The sequence below is a fragment of the Arvicola amphibius genome, chromosome 4 (assembly GCF_903992535.2).
Source record: "Arvicola amphibius chromosome 4, mArvAmp1.2, whole genome shotgun sequence".
Taxonomy (NCBI): domain Eukaryota; kingdom Metazoa; phylum Chordata; class Mammalia; order Rodentia; family Cricetidae; genus Arvicola; species Arvicola amphibius.
This window is the reverse complement of record NC_052050.1, coordinates 149,384,497-149,406,645: the sequence shown is the minus strand read 5'-3', so window position 1 is coordinate 149,406,645 and position 22,149 is coordinate 149,384,497. Positions and strand designations below refer to the sequence as shown.

At 44.9% G+C, this 22,149-nt stretch overlaps 1 protein-coding gene across 2 annotated transcripts in view; it reads left to right on the top strand.

Moving 5' to 3' along the window:
- Positions 1–22,149, top strand: part of Mcph1 (microcephalin 1) — a 194,349-nt gene that overhangs the window by 52,058 nt on the left and 120,142 nt on the right. For both annotated transcript variants that reach the window (XM_038328315.1, XM_038328314.1), the window contains exons 10-11: positions 6,999–7,036; positions 9,236–9,398. In XM_038328315.1, the coding sequence (XP_038184243.1) occupies positions 6,999–7,036; positions 9,236–9,398 (201 nt within the window). The remainder of the gene's footprint in view (positions 1–6,998; positions 7,037–9,235; positions 9,399–22,149) is intronic.

Genomic DNA, 22,149 nt, shown 5'->3' with positions numbered 1-22,149 from the left:
GGGTCACCAGCTGTGTCAGGGGCTTTCACCTCCCCTCAGGAAGCCTCCTGAGAGAAACTGACAGCCCAAAGAGGGAACAGAGCATATGTGTTTATTAACGAGCCAGTACACAAGTGTCACAGAAAATGTGACACTTGGGCCTGTGCCAGGTTGTCAACACTTGAGGATGGTTGTGAGCTTCAGAAAGGAAGAGAGTGACAAGGTGAAGTCACACAGGGATTGATCAGCCTTCAGCTTTGCCTGACTGAGTCCCTGAGCTCCCACTGGCTCTGCCGTCACCATGGTGATTGACTTACAAGTCACAGAGCCCATCTATTGACTAATTCTTTGTTCTTAACTGAGCTGGTCAAGATGTAAGCCTTAGTAAAACCATGTATAGATCATTGCTCTGTTGATTTTCTTCTCTTTTTAAGAAGGGGCAGCGGGGATGTGTGCAGAGATTAAAATGTGGGGGGAGTTCAAAGTCCTTTTGTGTCTTGCAGCTAGAATACTGAGTTCCCAGTGTTGGACAAAGCCCCTACTGTGCCTTTCCAAGACAGCTTCTCTGTGTGATGCTTAAGATTTTGGCCAAAGACCAAGGGAGACCCACTAATTGGAGGGCCCAGTCTGGGTCCTCAGCTTCTCTCGCCATCATTTCACTGAGAAAGTGACTGAAGGAAGAGGCTGGGGCATTCTGAGGACACAGACAGGATAGATAAGGGCAGAGAGAGGATGAAGCCAGAGAGAACAACCAATAAAATATTTTCTGTTAGGGCTGAAGAGATAGTTCAGCATTTCAGATCACTGGCTACTCTTCCAGAGACCCAGGTTCTGTCCCCAACACCCACATGGTGACCCACTGCCATTTGTTGCTCTACTTCCAGATCTGCAGCCTCTTCCGTCCTCTCAAAGGGCACCCGGTGTGCACATGATGCACAGGCGTGTCGGCAAGCATGGCTCCAGTCACTGTATTCAGGGCAGGTTCACCTGTTACTTCTGCTGAGTTGGCTGTCTTCCAGCCTGTGGATTCAGATGATCCACCTGGTCCCCCTTTCAAACCGTGATCCATCATCTGAAGCCAGGCCTTTTTTCTCCAAGCCGCCAAACTTCTAATGCCTCTAACTGAATCCAGCTTGGCTAATAATTGGCTGTAATCCAGTCCTGCATCCTATCCAGTCCAAACATTGCTTAATGTACAAGTCTGTGGTTCTTGAAACCAAGGAAGGACTTAGCTTATGACTCAGGTACTAGGAAAGATTCTCAGGTACAGTAGCCTAGAAGGTACTTTCGCATGATCCCTCAGTTGAAGCACGATTAATAAAAACTCAGGATCAGAAATTGGGGTTCAACCTGAAGATCCAAAAAGCAAAACAGCCAGCTACTGGCTCTTACCTCGACCTCAGTCTGAAATGGAGATCCTGCCTTCAGGAATCTCAGAATGAGACTGTCTGAGAGCTGACTTCCCTCTACACCCCCAGTTTTATATTCCCCTCTAGGGCTGGGATTGAAGGCATGCACCACTGGGATTAAAGTTGTAAGTCGTTGTGGCTACTGGGTTTAAAGGTACGTGTTATTGTAGCTTCTGGGATTAAAGGTGTGTATTTCTATAACCTGGTCTGTAAGACTGACCAGTGGGACTGTTTTACTCTCAGATCTTAGGCAGTCTTAATTTACAGAGTAAACTGAATAGAACTTAATCAAAGAGCAATTTGTAAGTCCGGCAGCCTGGTTCAGAGAGACCCAGTCTGGGACACAAAGCAGGCAACATTCGAAGGCAGAAATCAGAAGGAACAGCAGCAGCTTGGTGGGTGTGACAGGGGCATTTGCCTCATCTGAACAAGGCCTGATCATCCACCCATTTATCTGCCATTGACTGCCACTGTGCCTGGCTGGGACTCTGCTATTTATTGCAAAGTTTACCACTAAGTTAGGTTTTTGCTGAGCTTACACACTAAATAAGATTATAGCATCCTCAGACCTGGTTTACTGTGACTTAACAGTTAAAAATAAATTCACAAGCTAGCCCCCTGTTTCCTCTTCCTCAGAAGAAACTAGATCCTATTTATGTAGGGCATCAAATGAACATACCAACCAACCAAATTCCTACACATTGCTTTCCCTAGCAGGGACCAATCTATCTAGCCAAATAAAAACAAAAGCTAGTAGAGAACAAAATTGAAAATGAGAAAAATGGTTAGCAAAGTTCTAGGGACTCAACCTCAAAAAGCCCATGAAAGATGTGTCTGCCTCTGAGCTGCCTGGGGAGCTCTGTGGGCTTCTCCATGGGCCACAGTGCTCTGCTGTGTGGTTCTCAGGCTTGGCCTTGAGCAGTACACTGGGGTGGTGCCTTCCTGTACTGGCTTAGCTCACTGTTCTCCTTCAGAGTCTGCTGGGTATTTCAGAAGACTCTCTAAACTGAAAAGATTATTTTTAAAGGTACAAACATGAATCTTGCACTAATATAAAATGAATATTCAACACATTAATTTGTGAGGGAACCAGAAAGCCCTTACACCTGCTCAAAGGAGAATAAGCAAATTGATGAAGAGAAGTAATGGTCCCAGAGGCCATGTGCTGTGAGTCACCACCTAATTCCGACCTTCCACTTACCCTCTGCTCTGCATTGCTCTCCTGATGCCAGAACAATGGCGACTTAGGAAAGAGCCTGTCCTGGTTAGTGACTGTCTCTTACCCATGCCTAGGGACCGGTTGCCCTCTTGGGTCTACGTTTGGCTAAAACCCTTTTCTTGATCCTTTGTTCAGTCTGTAACACCAAACTGTAATCCCCCAGATGCCACTTTGGAAGCACATATTCTGGGCAGCTAGAGTTCATGGTTTTCCTTTGGTAGCCACCCTTGTTATGGCTGTAGGCCTCTCACACTCTGTGGGCCTCAGCGTGCCCTTGAAGTCGATTTTCGATTGTCAGGCATGCTGAAATGGTTTTGGTGTTTTTGCTGAATGTGTTGGTCAGCTGCAGTTAACTATAACAAACTACCTGAGACTGCTCTCTCAAGAAGTATTTATTTCGTTTACAATTTAGGAATCAGCTGGCCCTGTTGCTCTGTCCTGTGGTGATAGATCACAGTAAGAGCTTATTGTGGAGCAAAACTGCTCATCTTTTAGTAGGGAAACAGAAGTGAGCATGGGGGTGGGGTGCTCCTGTAACCCCCCTCACATACACATACTCAAGAACCCCCTCTCCCCATTGTCCTAAAGATCTGTCACTAGGGCCTATGTCTTAAAGGTCCCACTGCCTCCAGCATCAGCACTTAAGCTTTTGTGGGACATTGAAGACTCCATCCAACTCCGGTAGAAGGGAATTAGTTGAGCCTCTGCTGGGTGGACTCTGCATGGCTATAAACAAACATCATTTGATTATGTAGTAGTTGCTTGTCTTATTGCTATGACAGGATGCTCAACAAAAGCGACTTACTGGGGTTCACAGTCTGAGAATAAGTCCATTGTGTTGGGGCGGACAAGGTCACAGGAGTCAGGGACAGCTGGTCAAATGTCAACCACAGCCCAGAAAAGAGAGAGTTGGGCGCTGGTGCTCAGCCAGGGCTCCAGCCCATCAGCTGGCATTGCTCACATTTAGGATGGGTCCCACCTCAGCTAACTTAATCCAGGTAATGCCTCTCAGCCAAACAGAGGTTCATTTCCATGGTGGCTCTAAACCTATCTAGTTGACAATCAAGATTAGCTGTTGTAGATTGCAGTCAGATTTTGTAGTTCTCTCGACTTTGAGTTTTGCAGTTTTTGCTTTTGGGACTGTATTTACTTTGCCATACAACTATCCATTTTTCCGTCCATCAACATTCTTCTTCTTTTTTTTTTTTTTTTTTTTTTTGCATTCATCTCTAACAGGTACAGGTGCCAATATCTGTCATGTTCTTAGGAGTTCCTTGATTAATGGGAGGAGTCAGACTGGATATATTTCAAGTCTCTAGCCTACGTGACCAGATTAGCAGTGTGCTGTGACTGTTCCCTCCAGTTGTATCCAAGTCTGCAGCCTCTTCACATTCCCATCAAGCTTGTTGTTTTCTATCGTGTTGGTTTTAAACTGCTGATAGGATGAATGTGATGTACCCTCTCGATGGGCTGTAGTGGTTTCCCTGGTAACTAGGGATGTGCAGCATCTTTCTGTTTACTTTTCTTTGCTCCTTTTCTTTGGAACCTTGTCTCTTAGAGCTGCTTGTGTAGTTTTTAAATTGAGGTTTTGATCTTTTTTTAAATACTTTATGTGTATTTTATCTGCATGTATTTCTGTGTAACACACATGTGCTTGGGGCCTAGAAGGCCAGAAGAGGGCATCAGATCCCCTGGAATGGGAGTTACAGCTGGTTGTGAACTGCCATGTAGGTGCTGGGAAGCAAACACGGGTTCTTTCGAAGAGCAGCCAGTGCTCTTAATCAAGGAATCATCTCTCCGGCCCTTGAGATCCTTTTGTTTGTTTAATTGAGTTGTAGGGGGAGGCCAGAGATTGACATTAGGTGTCTTCCTTGCTCCGTTTCCACCTTATGTGTTAAGTCAAGGTTTTTATTTGTACCCAGTGCTCGGTGATTCAACTAATCTAGCTAGCCAACTTGCTGTAACCATCTCCTGTGGCTTCTGAGTAATGGGGTTACAAATGCCTATCCAGTATTTGCTTGGTTCCCAGAGATCGGAGCTCCAGTCCTCACACTTGTACAGCAAGCCGTTTACCCACCAAGCCTTCTCCCCTGACCTTCAACAGCTTTTTTTTCATTTTCAGTAGACAGTATTGTGCCTTCTCTATTGAATTTATTCTGTGTTATTCTTTTCATACTGTTGTCAGTGGAACAGTTTTCCTAATACCCTTTTCCAATCGTTCACTGCTAATTTGTAGAATAACTGGTTTTGTGTGTTGATCTTACTTCTTGAAGCCTTGTTGAATTTATTTAGTTCTTGTGGGTACTTTTTATTAAAAAGCCAGAAAAACAACCCATGTAAAATCCGATCTGTGGGTGGAAGTAGTTTTACTACCTGCTTTCCAGTTTTGGTCTCTTTTATTTCTTTTTCTTTCCTAATTGTCTGGCTAGTGCAGTGGTTTAGTTTTTGATCAAATTAAATTGAAAACCCTTGCTAGACCTCCACGTAGAACTATGAAGCCAGCAGAGCACTAGAGTCTGGAGGTTAGAGTCTACACACATAGGAAGCTGGGATTCGCCAGCCTTGTGCTGACATCGCTGGTTTTTAAACCCATGTGGTCACTCCAGAGATGACATGGCTGGATTTAAACCCATGTGGTCACTCCAGAGATGACATGGCTGGATTTAAACCCATGTGGCCACTCCAGAGATGACGTGGCTGGATTTAAACCCATGTGGCCACTCCAGAGATGACGTGGCTGGATTTAAACCCATGTGGCCACTCCAGAGATGACGTGGCTGGATTTAAACCCATGTGGCCACTCCAGAGATGACGTGGCTGGATTTAAACCCATGTGGCCACTCCAGAGATGACGTGGCTGGATTTAAACCCATGTGGCCACTCCAGAGATGACGTGGCTGGATTTAAACCCATGTGGCCACTCCAGAGATGACGTGGCTGGATTTAAACCCATGTGGCCACTTCAGAGAACAAGCTTGTGAAGGAAGAAAGAAAAGTGGTGGTGGGCAGGGGACGAGGGACAGGGAGTTGGGGCAGGGATGCCTGGCATCAAATTGCCCAGCTCCAGAAGGCTAGAGGCAGCTCCTTCCCTGCAGTTGTGGCCCCTGGGCTGTCCCACCCCTGGCCTATGGCTCCCTAGGTTGTCCAACCCCCGCCCTGTCAGAGATGACACTAAAGGATAGTCTCTGCTGTACAGTCCACCTGTACCATGCCGCCTGTCTACCACACGATGGTTTGCGAGTCGGGCAAGGGGCTGGAGATTGAAACACACACACACAGACAGAGACATGGGTCATCCTTGCAACAAGAATGCCACTTTTATTGTGTTCCAGGGCAGCTTATATAGGGCTCTTTCTGACTAATGGCCATGCCCTAGCTCGCGGAACTTTTCAACTGCAAGCCCACCAGAAACCCTGCTATCAGGAACTCATGAGGGTCTCGTGCTCAGAGCAGCTGCAAGCATAGGAGAACAAGTTGTTTACTCCAGCAGGCAAGGGGTCATAGGAAATTCAGGGGCTGAGGGTCTGCAGTCCCCAATGCTCTGAACAACAAGAATAGTGTTGGGTGTGTCTAGAGCCAATCAGAAAGCTGTGCTATCATTATTCCATATAGATTATCAGAAGTACAAAAAAGGAAACAGTGTGATATTCTAGAAGGAAGTGGTATTCTATTAGCTTAACTCATCCTCAGAGCTCTTCCTCTGGGTATCTTTTAGATTCATTTTCCCTCAGCATTTTCAGTCTCCATGTTCCCTAAGTGTACGTGTCTGGGCCCCATCCCTTAGTATCAGGCGCATCCTTGAAGGCCTGTTGTATTCCCCTCCTCGTTTTCTCCATTTAAGAGCAAGTAAGGCTCCTCACTTCAGTTGCAAAATTCACACAATCCCATGGAATACACACGGGCTGAAAGACATCAGCAAATTCTGGTGGTGGTGGAGGGGGGGGAGGAGTAGCGCACTCATGTATCTTAAGTTTGTTTCCATGACATTTACATTTTCTGCAGCACACACACACACACACACACACACACACGCACGAGTGGCTTAGTTACTGTTCTTTTCATCATGAGGCCCACAGTTTGAAGACACAGTCCATTGTGGCTGGGAAGCTAGGCACCAGCATTCATCTATCTCTGCTTCCTGAGTGCTCATACACATTGAGCTGCTGCAAGCTTCTGCCTTCCCAGCCATGATGGTTTTATTTCCAGTAATATAAGATTATATGTGTGTGTGTATCTGTGTGTGTGTGTGTGTGTGTGTGTGTGTGTGTATATGCTTAAATGTTTGTGTTTAAGTGATGTAACTGTTCGAAAGGCTTATTAAAGTTTATTTCTGTGGGAAATTTTTCATATATTTTTGACTTTTTTTTGTTCTTCTCTTTTGCGATCTCTAGCCAATGAGAACATTAGTCATGACAAGCATGCCATCTGAGTAAGTACTCATTGTTTTGATAACTTTCTATTCATTATAAAAATTTAGCCTTCACTTGTATATACTGTAGGTTTTCGTGCCTTCAGGACATTTACAGAACTGGACTGGATCACTTTTATTTGATATCACTAGTATGGGGTTAGAAGATCATCGGAAATTGAAAATGTAGTTAAATGTGGGCTGTCGAGTGCAAAAAGCTTTTTGGTTCCTTTGCATAGCATTAAGAGATTTCATTTATTTATTTATTTATTTTTGCTGTCCTCTTTGCTTGCTTAATTCCTAATGGTTTTGTTTTTCCACCCCTCACCCCATGAATGTTCAATAAACTGAGCAGTGTGGGTTGAAACATTTTCTTACAGATCTTGAAGAAACACCATGGCAGAAAGCTTCCTCCATGTGGTCTAAGGCAGATATCTCTGCATCTCGTGGAAGGGTTAATGGCTTGTTGGCTTGCTCTTATCATCTCCTTTAAACATTTAGCACAATAAAGAACATCCAACAAAAATATATAGTACTATATTCCTTGCAACGGATTTTCAAATTTGTGCTTAAAGAGGAAAACCACATTTTTTTTTTTTATATCAATTGTAGGTTTTGAGGTTGTAAGACATTCATCAAAACACTGAGCCATTTCAGGGAAAACATGCTGCAGGAAGCATGTGCACATAGAACACGTTTGTGGTGGGCTCCTTTTCCTGCCCATGGCTGCAAACAAAAGCACTGACACTTGAAGCACCAAGTGCCGTGTATCACAGAAGAGGAGCCCACTTACTGTCATTAATACCTTTGATGTGCCATGAACACTTCAGAGAGTCTACTCTGGAAATACTGAATATGAACATGATAAAGTCCTTGATTATTCTGTAAGTTAAAAAAAAGACAGCCGGTTATTTTTCTCATTAAAAGGTTTAAAAAGAAAACTTTCTTTTCGGCAGTGCAGTCCCCTGATCCCTTCTCATTTTACACATTTTATATATCTTGAGACCTTGGATGGTCTGATTCTCCGTTGATTAGCAAGGCCGTAAAAAGGCAGTTGTTCCCAATTAGCACATTCATGAGCTGCTGGAACTGCCAGGCTTGGAACAGACAAGAGCAGATATTCCGAAGAGAAGTTCTAAACTTAATCCTCTCTGAGATGCTAACAAGCACAGCGTCTCCAGGTCGGTTGTGGAGGGGCCATCTCCACCCACTCTGAGGAGCCCTAAGATTAGATGTTGAGCAAGGTCAGCCCTTCTCACAGGGGGAGGCTGAGCTCTTGGGGGGCTATTTACCCGAGATAAGCACTAGGAGAGAAGCACTCAGAAGCCAGCAAGCACTAGGAGATGTCACTGCAGGCCACCCGTTGTGTTGCCCCAGAGGAGAGGAGGAAAGCTCCTGTCTCCACTGACAGAGACCACAGCCTGGCCCAGAAGGCCTTTCTCACAGCTTGTGATTCACTAGGGATTTTTAGACAGTGCTGGGGCAGGGGTGATGGATACTGGAAGAGAAAGAAGCGGCCGATTGGAACTAAAGGCCTGTGTAAGGATGCTAGAATGCCAGAAGAACATTTTGAAAAACAAAATAGAAAGGCACACCAGCCATTAAGAGAATGACAGGTTAAAGATGCTAGCGAACTTTGAGAATTAAAAAGATAATTCAACTAGAGTCCTTTTTTTCCCTTATTTTTCTTTTAATGGGAAAAACTGCATTTGACACTCCAATAATAATACATTTTCAAGGTAAAATAAGCAAGTAATAATTGAGGTTCTGAGCTAGTGGGGTGCTTGTGAAAAAAGGCTCCGCTTTCAGACCTGGTGTTCATTCCTAGATCTCTTGTGGTAGAAGGAAGGAACCGACCCCCACGAGCTGTCCTCTGCCATCCACACACATCATGGCTCATGTGCACACACATGCATAGTTTAGAAGAACATGTACACACTGCTCAGAAATGCATGAAAGTGCATGGTGTGCAGTAGACTGGTGTCAGGGGTCTGACTTCCAATGCCCATGTGTCCCTGTACAGTGTGACTCTGGAGACACCGTGGGTAGCCTCATGGGCTTGGAATTGAGATCTGGAAAGTTCTTGCTTCCCCAAATCCCATGTTCCTGCTTGTAAAGAAACCAAGGTGCGAGCCCTGTAGCTAAAATGAAGCCAGATTCTGAGCCTCTGTCTATTGGACACACAGCGTGATGGCTGACTGCTGACTCTCTGGTCCACAGGAAGCAAACGCTAATCATCCAGGTGGTAAACACCCTGAAAGGCTTCTCGTTTACACCTGAGGTCTGCGAGTCCACCACCCACGTGCTGGTGGGGAAGTCTGTCCGCACCCTGAACGTGCTGATGGGGATTGCCCGGGGATGCTGGATTCTCTCTTACGAATGGGTAAGCCTTGCGCGCATCCCTTACTTTTAAATGAGGTGCATGCTAGATCCATTTGATCTGAGGTGATGAAGTAAGCAGCCACGCCTGCGCTTACATGCACTGAAGAGAGCCAGGGAGGGTGTTCTTCCTGCAGTCACACTGAGAGCCAGGGATGGTGTTCTTCCTGCAGTCACACTGAGAGCGCTCAGAGAGTGTGGTGAGGCTAAGCCTAGAGGATGTGGGGGGGGGTGCTTTGTAAACTCCCAGCCTCCAGTGGAAATAAGATCAGAACAGGCTTGGGCTGAAAACACAAACTGGGTTTTCTCACATGCCAGTGAGGGTTGCTGTGTGTTTGACTAAGGAGTGATGTGAACTATGCTCTTGATGGCTCAGAAGCCAAAAAGAAAAAACCCCTCCAGAGATTGTTTGCACAGATGGATTTGCTTAGGATGAAACATGTTCGTCTAATCCCATTTGGTTATGTTTCGCCAAGCACGCATGTATCCTTAACATTATTTTCTGTGCATTTAAGGCAGTCTTTAAAAATGTATCATCGTTTTCATAATTGATAGATTGTGATAGTCTGTCAGTCAGTGTGTTTTCCTTTTGATCCTCAGCCTAGGGGTCACTTCAAAGCCCATAAGCTCACTGCTGATGGGAGCAGCACATTGGTTACTTGTGTTGCGTTGACTCCATGCTCTTTTCTCCTCGCCCAAGAATGTACTACATTAATACTGGGTTAATTTAATCCTGTAGGATTATGCTGTGAAAACAAGCTGCAGATGTACTGTTAAGAATGGCTCTAAGTCTTTTTCCCGTGTCATAACCCCACTCTCTGTCACAAAAGGCTTAAGAGGGATGGGGAGAGTTGCAATCGCTAAAGTGCCTGCTGCACATGAAGACCTGGGTTCAAATCCCAGGGCCTACATGAACAGTCTGGTGTGCTGCGTGAAATTGGAATCCTTTCTGTCACTGAGGAGGCAGCTACAGGCAGATCCCTACGCTGGTCTAGCCTAATGGGTGGGTCCTAGTGAGGAATGCAATCTCAGGAAACAAGGTGGGTGGCTTCTGAGGAATGACACAAGCTGGAACCTCTGGCATCTACACACATGTGCACACACAGGAAAACTTACAAAAAGACTTAGATGTGTGCTTAAAATTATGATGTGCAAAACATTAAAAGTAATCTGTTTTGTTTTGTTTTTCAAGACAGGGTTTCCATGTGTAGCCCTGGCTGTCCCAGAACTCACTCTGTAGACCAGGCTAGCCTCGAACTCACAGAGAGATCCACCTGCCTCTGCCTCCCGAGTGCTGGGACTAAAGCCGTGCACCACCATTATCTGACTCCAGAAGGGTATTCTTTACATATATAGGTATCCATCCTTGATTCTGTGTTAGTCTGTTCTGAGAGTTGGGCATCTAGGGGAGACTGGATGAGAGTTTGAAACACTCACTGTCAACTTGCAAAAAGACACTTGTCTGTAAGGGGGCACAGCAAAGGAACTGCCAACATCCCTGCTCCAAGGTATAGTTAAGGTTTTTTATTGTGGATAAGAGAGAACATCCAGAGGCATCTGGAAGGGTCTAGAGCAGAGAGAGAAAGAGACCGACTGGGCATGGCTAGTGCTATGCATTTACACGAGAAGGGAGAATAGCAAATGCTTGAGAATAGAGCATAGTGAGAAAGCAGGGGAGTTAGTGTGGGAATAGTGAGGCTGGGGCATGGTTATGAGGGAGGCAGTAGCTGGAGCAAGAATTAGACTAGGGTTGGGACTGGTGGAGCCTGCAGGCCAGCACGGGCTTTGCTGTGCAGCCACAGGTACATGTGAATAGAGAGCCATTTGTCCCTTCTGCTGCAGGTCAGCAAAGTGACTCCTTTGCCCGATGGGAACCAGTCCACAAGTTCCTGGAAAATGCTTGTTTTCTGTTGATGGAGGAGGGTCATCTGTCTGTGTGATACTTTCATTGGTTAATAAAAAACTGCCTTGGCCCTTTAATAGGACAGAAAATTAGGTAGGCGGAGTAGACAGAACAAAACTGTGGGAGAAAGAAAACAGAGTCAGACAGACGCCTCAGACAGTCGCCATGCCTCTCATCTCTGAGATGGAAGCAGGTTAAGATCTTTCCTGGTAAGCCACCACTTCGTGGTGCTACATAGATTATTAGAAATGGGTTAATCAAGATGTGAGAGTTAGCCGATAAGAGGCTAAAACTAATGGACCAAACAATATTTAAATACATACAGTTTCCATGTAATTATTTCGGGTATAAAGCTAGCCGGGTAGCAGGACACAGCCCGCCGTGCCTTCTACATTCTTTAACTGTCAAAAATCCTCCTATAGTTCAGGTTAAGCTAGACCTGCCCAATTTGGACTCAGGCAAGAGGACAGAGGAATGGAAATGAGATACCCTTTGTACCTTACGATATTAGAACCCTCACACTTCTGCTCAGTGTCTGCCAGTTCTTCACTAATCACATACAGCCCCCTAAACTCTACTCTGTCTACTTCATGGACCTTCCAAACATGGAACAGAAACTCCATTCTCCCACTTCCCCAAGTGTCAAATAGTTTTGCTACCAAAATGATATCACTGCCACCCTGAGTGGCTGTGATCCTTCTGGAATAACCTTCCCCCTACAAGAAGTCTCTTGTCTTCAGTGTCTAACTCAAGGCTCATCTCCACCTCCTCCTTACATCACCTCCCCTTCTCCAGAACTAGATCATTCCAGAAACAAGCTGCATTACTTTGCCCTGAGGTGCTTAGAGTCCCGGACGTTACAAAGACCACTTTCAGTGCCAGAGGACAGCTCCTCACTCAGATTTTCCAGTTACTCAGTATGTTTAGACGGTCATTCAAATCAGGGCTGTTTAAATAAATCACTCTTCATGAAACTAACCAAGTTATTTAAAAACAACTCTTAACATTGGCGGTGCTGCTTTGCTAGGTAAAGCCACTCAGCAGCTGCCACGGCAGTTAGGATAAGGTGCAGCCCTTCTCAGCGTGTTCACATGTCACCCCCAGGATCACACCTGCTCTAACAAGGCCACACCACCCAATCCTTCCCTAACAGTTCCACTAACAAGCGTTCACACGTAGGAGCCTGTGGGGGCCTTTCTCATTCAAACCACTCCAGTTACTATCCACTGTCGCCATAGTCATATGGAAAAACAATGCATGAAATAAAGAAATCAGAATCATAGAACTACTTCTCATCATTCTGCTATCATAATCTTTGTACCCTCTTTTTCTATGCTGACCCCTAGGCCTTGCAGAGGGTGATGTAGATGCTAAGTTCTCAGCGGCGGCCATTACCTTCAGTTACGAGTTTCTTTATTAGCCACTACCTTTCTGTGCCAGGCAGCCAGCAGCCAGTCTAAGACATAAGTATTTAGATGCCCATTTGGCTACACCCAGCCTAAAGCCGGTAGTGAGTTCCTCACTAGGGCCTGTGACTTCCCAGCCATAGATTTTTGCCCTGGTTAACAGAACCAGATACGTGTTTCTTCCTATGAAAGGAGGCCTGATATCCAATCCGATACAATAACTTTCTTTCAAGCCTTTAAGTACTGTATCACCGCAGGCAGCCCCTTCAGATCTTGACAACACTGTTTTGGAGACTCGAATCTTAGGCTAAATGCAAACGATTGCAGTGCCAGCAATAGCTAACCCAGCACTGTGTGGGAAACGTGAGTCCGCCACAAAAAGCCGATATCTGTTCTGGGAACTCTGCATATTGTAACAGCTGCCGGCATCTCCCTTCTCTACCAGCACATGCGTATCGATACTGCTAGGGTTAACCTTCAGGAAGAAGTCTAGAAATTAACCAGGCCTTTTTCTCTAGTTATACCAGTCTTCAACAAGGCAGGGGTTACCTCTTCTTGCACAGCCTTCCTTCTTGCATTTATATTGTTTCATTGTTTCATTTTGCTTACGTTAATGTGTTCACACATATGACTGCACATGTAGGTACAGGAGCACGCATGCATGGTGCATATGTGGGGTTCACCTCAGGTGTTGTCCCCAGATACCTTCTAACTTCTGTTTGAGACAGAGTCTCTCATTGGCCTTGAGCCTTGCCAAGTTGTCAGACTCTCCAACCCATGAACTTCCAGAGGTCTGCCCATCTCTGCCTCCCGGCTCACCGTGACTGGCATTACAGATGTGCACCACCACTGTACCTAGTGTTTTACTTGAGTTCTGGAATCTAAATTCAGGTCCTCACCCTTGCAAGGTCCATGCTTTACTGACCAAACCATCTCCCTAGATTTCCTCCTTGAATTTTGAAAAGGAGTCAATACCAACATAATTTATTTAAGAGAGATGGTTGTTGCCACCATTAGGAAGATCAGTGGCCAAAATTTCTAGTTTAACATACAACTTAATTTGCATTTCCAGGCAGCATATAGACATAGATAACATTACAGCCTCCACAGGTTGCGACTTCCCTTCATGTTCATATGAGTTTTCATATTCTATCCTGAAAGATGGCGTGGACCTTGCTGTCAGAAGTCCTCACCCTCCATGGGCTTTCCTCTAACTCCATCTCCTGTGTAGTCGGGGGATTCTTAAAATATTCTCTTTGGCTAGCATCAGAGACTTAGCTCCAAGGAAAACATTTCTGAGAATGTTTTTATTTCAGGGTTTGTATAGTTCTCAGGAAATCTCTGTGGAAGACCACTGTTGCCGTCCTTCAAAGTCAGATGGCTGCCTCTCACCAGTTCGTCACAAAAGCTCCTGGTGATTTTGTAACACAGTTCAGTGTGAATTTTTGCCTAGTCTTCCATTATTTTTCTATTTGAGAACTTTGCTAATGATTTCCTGCGTGCTCACAAAGCAGTTAATTTCCTCAGTGCTCTCTCTGTTTTCTGAAAAGTCAACAATCCATGTTTCTCTGAGTTCGTGACTGAATTGTCTGGCATATAAGTAAGAGAGAAAACCATGGCTGGTACTGCCCTGGTTCCTGTACGTGGGAGAACAGGAGTAACCCACCAGAAACTGAGCTGATGTGAACATTCTCCTCACCTTGTGCCTTGCTTGCTGTTCTCTGAAGCCTTCTCACCTGCCTGTGGTCTCTGACAGCTAGCGGAGTGTCCTGTGACCCAGTCCTTCCCTTCTCTAGTTCTGTCTCTAGTCAGAAGCAGACTGGCAGCCATGGAGAATTCAGCCTATCTCATATTTTAAGATGCCAGCTCTAAACAGTTCACAAACAAAGCTTGATAAAAGGTTATAAATGTTAAATCAGCTATAAATCCAAATATTCCTACAAATTTTCAAGGAACTTAGAGTAAATAATCAAGTGCTTTCTGGTTCAGAAAGGATGGAATGAGCCTCTACCTTGGAATGATGTGATCAAGTTGGGGCTCTCTCTCCCCTTGGTTTACTGGTATCTAGGATAGAATCAAAATGCTCCAGAACAAAACCTGCCTCTCGTCTGTCTGAGTCTCTCACTTCATAACACTTACTTCACTGCTACTCATCCTGGAACCAAAGCTGGGTGCTCCCAGAACCAGGTCTGCCTTCTGCTTGCTCAGTATTTATTCTCCCTTCAGAAGACAGACTATTCAGAATGAGGCATCATGGATACCCTCTCTTCTTGAGCCTTACATTGATAAGTTCTAAGGATGGATGGCTAAGCAAATTGCTCTTGCTCTATCACATCTGCATCCAGAGTTTGCCTTCCTTCTGTTTGCCTAGCTCCTCCAGCTATGCACGCAGTCTTGGCTTAGTCTGGCCACACCTGGCAGGCAGAGATGTCAAGTTCCCAGGGATCTGCCTGAGTGGTTCTGGACCCTTGAGCTTTCACAGGCTTCACTCCAGAGAGACTTCATCCCTGCCTTGGGTTACAGCATGAAGGACTGCAGGCTGCAGAGAACTTCGCATGTGCCAGCTCACAGGGCCCTGCAGAGTGTTTTGCAGTGTAGAAACTGCATTTTTAAAAATGTACCCAGATGAAAACACAATGCAGAATGGCTTATCTGGGTCTCAAACATGGGTCTTTGAAGCAGTATTTGGAAAGGCCTTGTTCCAAGGCAATGATCATTTATCTGAGCACATCCTTGACTTGCAGATTTTCACCATGAAATTATATAGATTTTTCTCTACCAAGGTAAAACTGTAGAGTCCGTCTGTTTCTGTCCCTGTGCTGTGCCCACACACTTTTTCTACAGGGAACTGGCCATGGACCACTACAATAAGGATTCTGTCTGGAGCCCTTCCCTAATCCTCTGTCATCTTTTTGTCCCTCTGGCGGGATCCTAGAGTCCTTTTCCCACACTGGAGGCACAAACTGCCCATGATTGAGAACAGATTAAAAAACAGCTACATGATTCCCCTGGAAAATGAGGTCCTTGGCATTTACCTTGATGAGAACAGTGAAAAAACGTATCTGGGAGGGACAAGTGGTGGCCTTTGGAGTCAGAGCCATAGTGTTTCAGAGAGAAGACACCATGAACCACTACCACAGGCTTCATCATGAGAAAAGCTGTACCATCATGGCCTTTTCTTTAAGGTGATCTAGAACCAAGTGTAGCTTCATAGGTCACTGCAGAAGGATGGGAACTATTCCAGCTAGGAAATGGGAGGCTTTTGTGTGTCTGTCCTATGCCCTGAATGGGTTTCAGGGAGGTTAGAGCAGAAACAAAGCCACCAGCAGCAGGCAGGTAGAATGATCCAGAGAGAAATGCCCATGGCCATGACAAGGGGAGTTATAGCACAGATTGTGGATAGAGAGCTTTGGCCATGACAAGGCACCCATAGTACCGGTAGAGTGTAGAAAGCTGGTCTGCAGCTGACTGGATGCCACAGATCTGACAGTGTGTTATATGAGGGAGTAGAGGGAACAAAGTGACTCTTACAATTTTACTGAAACAACATGGTGATAGTCACCATGGGGATAGCGAGGGAGAAAAGCGTGGACAGACCAATGTAGTGGGTACAATAGAAAACTCTGAATTATACATATTATGCTGGTATCTCTCTCCTATCAGGTATTCAAGGAGAGAGAGAGACAGAGAGAGAGAGAATGAGAGGGAGGTTTAGCGTCATGGAACGACTGTGCAATGAAGACCCAGGGGAGGAATAAGGCCTAGGCTGGGCTAGCTCCTAGGAGAAGTGAGGGATCAGGAAGGACATGTTACTGCACATTGTAAACACACCCACTTTATTATTTCATGAAAATAACCCCTGGTTACAGTTAGGCTTAAAGTACATGTTTCTGTATTGGGCAAATAGTCTCAACGAATTAGACCAACAGTTGGTAAGTGGAGGCACTCAGTTTCACTCAGCTTGTCCCTGTCCCTTTGACTGTATCATAGACATAGGGACCACACTGCTTTCTTATGCTTCATTTTCACTAAAAGCCACTGATGCCGGATTTACATCTGGGGCTTGGTTATCTCTCATTATGATTGAGATCTCTGGGACATCACCTATAACTGAAATCCAAGTTCAGCACTCACTCTTAGAAAATCCTTCAGTGAGTGGAGATGGTTCTGCATTAGGAGAACTGGCCACTCTCGCAGAGGACCTGGGCTAAGTTTCCAGCCCCCCCCCCCCCATGGTGTCGCATAACCTTCTGTAACTCCAGTTCCAGAAGATGCAGTGCTCTCTTTTCATGTCTGCTCTTCGTTGCAGGTTCAGAGATGATTTCTTACCTCTCCCTCCCTCCCTCCCTCCCTTCCCTTCCGTTGTACTGAGTATTTAACCCTGGCTGTGTGCTTGCTCTGGAGCACTGAGCTATACCTCCAGCCCAATTTCTGATGACTCGATCAGTCTTACTTTTGTTAATAGCTTGGAATATTTTATTCATTGGCACACATTGGAAAATTCACCCGTAATTTGATTTAACTGGAACTTTCCAACAGCTGCCTCTAGCCATCTGACATTCAGATCCTTGCCAATGACACTGGGATGCTGTCGGCTGTCCACACTTTCAGGGTTTCTGAACTTTATCCCCAAGTGAAAGTAGATTGCCAGGGAGCGTTGTCCTTGAACTGTGCTAGTCCGCTCTCAAGTACCTTTGTGGTTGAGACTTGAGTGCCGACTCAGCTTGAGGGTGCTGGTAGAAGAAACACTTGGTTTTCAAGACATTTGTACTGTTTTTAAAACTGTAGTTGACAACCTCCCTCATTTTACTGTACAATACATTTTATGTCTGATCCTTACAGTCCACTTAGAAAAACTACAAAACTAAACTAAAAACAACATCTTGGGCTTCCTTTTGCCAGAGAATGAGAAGGATACATTCAGTGTGAGCTTGTTCACTGAAATTGAATTAACAGCTTGCAGTATATCTCTGCTAGAATATTAACATTCTGCATACCTAAACGTCTATCAACTTCTGACCATCTCAGGCCGTACACAACCCATGCAGATCATCAGTGCAGGAGAGTGCAGGGCTCTGTCCTCAGTGTGGCCTGCTCTTCCTCCTCAAGCCTCCACAGAGTGCCACATCTCAGATCCTAAGCAAGCCAAGACAGCATCACTCAATGCCACAGGAGTCATTTTCCCTTGAGCTGTGTTGAGTAACAACAGAACAAAGAAGAAGAGCATGCATACAGTGGATTTCACTGATGGTGGTGTTTGTGTGTTGTGTTTTGTTTATGGAGTACTCCAGACGTTCTGGTATTCTTTATTGTAGCAGGACACTGACTTCTCAGTCCTTCTTCCCTCACCCCTTCCTTCTTTTCACAAGACCTTACACACGCCAGGCAAGTATTCTCCCATCAAGTCACACCTCACAAGCCCCATAAAGAGTACTTTTGTCAGGTAACATAAAGGTAGTCAGATTCTCTCTGGCACTCAGTCAAACATGGAACCCAGTGCTTGTTTTTATAAGTGAGAGAATTTCTCTTTACCTCTGATGGAGTAAAGGTTGTGACTTGGTGCTCATTTTTTAAAAGTAGTATAAAATCCAGTGTTTCCCTTAGTAACCGTAGCATTCAAAGATTTGTCTACTTGGTCATAGTATCTTGTGCTCTTGTTTCATACTGTGAAGTGATGTTTCTGCTATTTATTTTAGTTACATTGGAATTTGTTATAGTTATTTCATTGTTTTTATTCTGATAAGGAAAGTACGTGCTCATGCTATTTATAAAGATGTTTGGATTTGACATCCAAGTCCAGTGGTGAAATGCTGGGTCACCCTGGTCACAGCTTTAGCTTATTTTAAAAGTGACTATGACTGAGCAGTTTAGTCTTAGGATCTCAGAGTACCTCATTTTAATTTTAGTGACCTGGAAAGGACTGGGTAAAATCCAAGCTGATCAGATCTAGTCCAAATGCTCCATGTGATCGAGCTCAGCCCTTGTGAGCTGGTAAGGGATGTGCAGAGATATCCGGACATGGTTGTACACACCTGAAATCCCTGCATGCAGACGTCAGAGCAGGAGGAGCTTAACTCTGAGTGCAGCTCAGACAACATAGTGAGACCCTGTTTCAGAAAGTCCCACATTCTGTGCTGCTAGTTTTATGTCACCCTGATATAGCTAGAGTTATCTGAATGGAGCGCACTTGAATAGAGAAAATGCCCCCTAAAATATGTCCAAAGGGTATTTTCCTTTTTAAATAATTTATTTAAATTTATTTTATGTGCATTGGTGTGAAGGTGTCAGAGCCTCTGGAACTGCAATTACAGACATTTGTAAGATGCCATGTGGGTGCTCAGTATTGGACCTGGGTCCTCTGGAAGAGCAGCCAATGCTCTTTACTGCTAAGCCACCTCTCCAGCCCCAAAGGGCCTTTTCTTAATTGGTTATTGATTGGGGAGGGCCCAGCCCATTGTGGTGGTGCCATTCCTGTGCTGGTCTAGGTCCTGTAAGAAAGCAGGCTGAGAAAGTGATGAGGAGCAAGCCAGTAAGCAGCAATCCTCCATGACTTTGGCATCAGCTTCTGCGTCCAGGTTCCTGCCCTGCTTGCATTCCTGTCCTGACTTCTTTCAGTGATGGACTACAATGTGGACATGTGAACCAAATAAACCCTTTCCTCTCCAACTTTCTTTCAGTCATGGTGTGTCATCATAGCAATAGCAGCCCTAAGACACACATAAAAAAGCTTATCTGTCAATATGCAAATTGTTTTCTTCTCACCATCTGGAATCTAGTCTGCCTATTAATATCTTTTTAACAGGAAAAGAGTTGTTTATTTTTGATGATTAATTGCTTATATTCTCAATTTTAAATATCATTAAACTTCATTTTTTGTGATTTTTTTTGTATATGACAGTGTGGTGGTTCAGATGAAAATTAGCTGTAGACTCATGTTTGAATACTTGGTCCCCAATTGGTGGAAATGTTTGGAAAGATTAGGAGGTGTGGCCATGTTAGAGGAATTGCGTCACTAGAGGGAAAGCTTTGAGGTTTCAAGACTAACACCATTTCCCATGGGTCTCACTCTGCTTCCTGTTTATGGATAAGGATGTAAGCTCTCAGCAGCTGCCTCAACACCATGCCTGCTTGCCACACTACCTACCATGATGGTGATATACTCCTATTCTTCTGGAACTGCAATCCCCAAATACACCCTTCCTTCTATTGGGCATGGTGTTTTATGACAGCAATAGAAGTTAGTACCAGAAGTGGAGTATTTATGTGACAGGTATGGTCATGCTTTTATTTGGAGGAATGTAGAAGACTTTGGGGAAGAGGGTGGATAGCTGGGCAGTGAGTCATATGCCTGTAATCCCAACACTCAGGAGCAGAGACAGGCGGATCTCTGAGTTCTAGGCCAGCCTGGTCTACAGAGTGAGTTCCAGGGCAGCCAGGGCTACACAGAGAAGCCCTGTCTTTAACAACAACAACAATAATAATAAAAGACGAAGACAACAATGATGACAAGCACTTTGTTGCTTTGGACTAGAATAGTTGAGCACCGTAAGAGGTGCTTAATGTGCCATCAGTGCTGAGAAAAATGCCGACTGCGGAGGTTTAGCTCAGGTGTTTCTGAGGGGAGCAGTATTAGCAGCTGGGCTAGAGACCATTCTTGTGATACTTTGGTAAAGAGTGCAACTTTCTACCCTTGTCCTAAGACTGAACTGACAAATAATAGACTGAGTTTCTTGGAGATTTCAAGACAGTCAAATATTGACCCTGTGGTGTAGTTATTGTGCACACCTACAATGAAAAAGACCAAGTGTGGCAGAAATGCATACAAAATGTACAGTTTTAGGAGAAAAAGAGCATCTGGAAGTTTAATGTTGAAGACAAGGCTTATAATGAAAGAGATAAAGAAAGGCCTGATATAAGGTGGAATAAAGGAGTGGTCCCCTCAGTACAAGACCCCACCCAGCCAAGCTCCCAACTTGTGTAAAGGCCTAAGGAATTCTCTGCTCCTAAAAAGCAAAGGGAACCGCTACAGATGTGGTTCAAGGAAGCCAGGCTCCATCCTACAAAGGCAGCCAAACTTGCCAGTGTCATCCCGGTGCTTCTGACTTCAGAGCCATGAAGGATAAAGAATAAAGGGGTTGTGGAGTCTTCTTTCTAGGTTAAGGGAAACCACTGAGATCCCCAAGATGTTAGCTGTGCCAAAACCATGCCCTTATTCCCAGCACTGCTAAAGAGAGCTACAGACAGGGGGGAGAACCAGCCCAAGAGAGAGAAGTGTCTTGCAGTTAGCAAAGCTGGAAGAGCAGAGCCATCTAATCCCTTTAGCTTCTGACACAGAGCTATAGGATTTGGAGTTTTCCCTGCTGGGCTTTGTTCTTGCCTTGGTCCAGTATTTCCTCATTATGCCTCCTTTTCTCCCTTTTGGAATGGCGATGTATATTCGGTGTCATTGTTGGAAGTAGAGATATGCCTTTTGATTTTACAGGAGCTTGCAGCTGAGAGATTGACTTGATTGTCTGTCATTGAGACTATGGGGAGTTTTGAAGTTGAACTAAATGCATTTTGCATTATGATATGGTCATGGGCCTTTGGAAGCCAGGGAGTGGAATGTGCTGGATTGAATGAGAATGGCTCTCATGGGTTTGGGCTCCCAAACTAATATTTGTCCCACAGTGGGTGGGACTGTTTGGAAAGGATTGGAAGGTATAGCCTTGTTAGATGAAGTATGTCACTGGGGGTGGTTTTCAGAACACTCCAGCATCCCCAGTTAGCTCTCTCTGACTCTTGCTTGTACATCAAGATGTGAGTTCCCAGATGCTGCTCTAGCTGCCTGCCATTATGCCTTTTCTTCCCCACCATCATAAACTCTCACCCTCTGGAACTCTAAGATCATGTACACGCGGTGTCATCTTGGTCATGGTGTTTGTCACAGCAGTGAAAAAGTACAGATACAGACAAACAGAAAAGCTGCTTGAAATTCAGATTCTGATGTAGGTGGCATTGATGATTCACAGGTGGTATTGATCCAGAGGCAGCATTGATTCAGGGGTGGCATTGGTCCAGTGGGCTTCACAGACAGTCTTATGCCCAGCGCTGTGACTGGGCATTGGGTTGGAAGGCTCAAAAACTAAGTGGACATGTTAGGGGTGGAGATGAGCTGTTTCCCCGTGGTGCAGTTACACAGAGGCATTGTTTCCCACGTGATTTCCACCTGCCGATTCCGTTGGTCAGCACAAGCAGCTGTGAGATGGTGACTTGAATACCCTTAGTGAATTGTTCATCATCAAGGGGATTCATGCTCACAGTTGGAGAGTTTTGAATATGAATTCAACACTTCCGTAATTTATGGCCCATATTAATTCCAAAGGTAACCTTGGAGTCATCTTTTTATTATCAACAAGCTTCAACATTAACATGGTATTTCTGCAAATGGATAAGATCATGGGTTT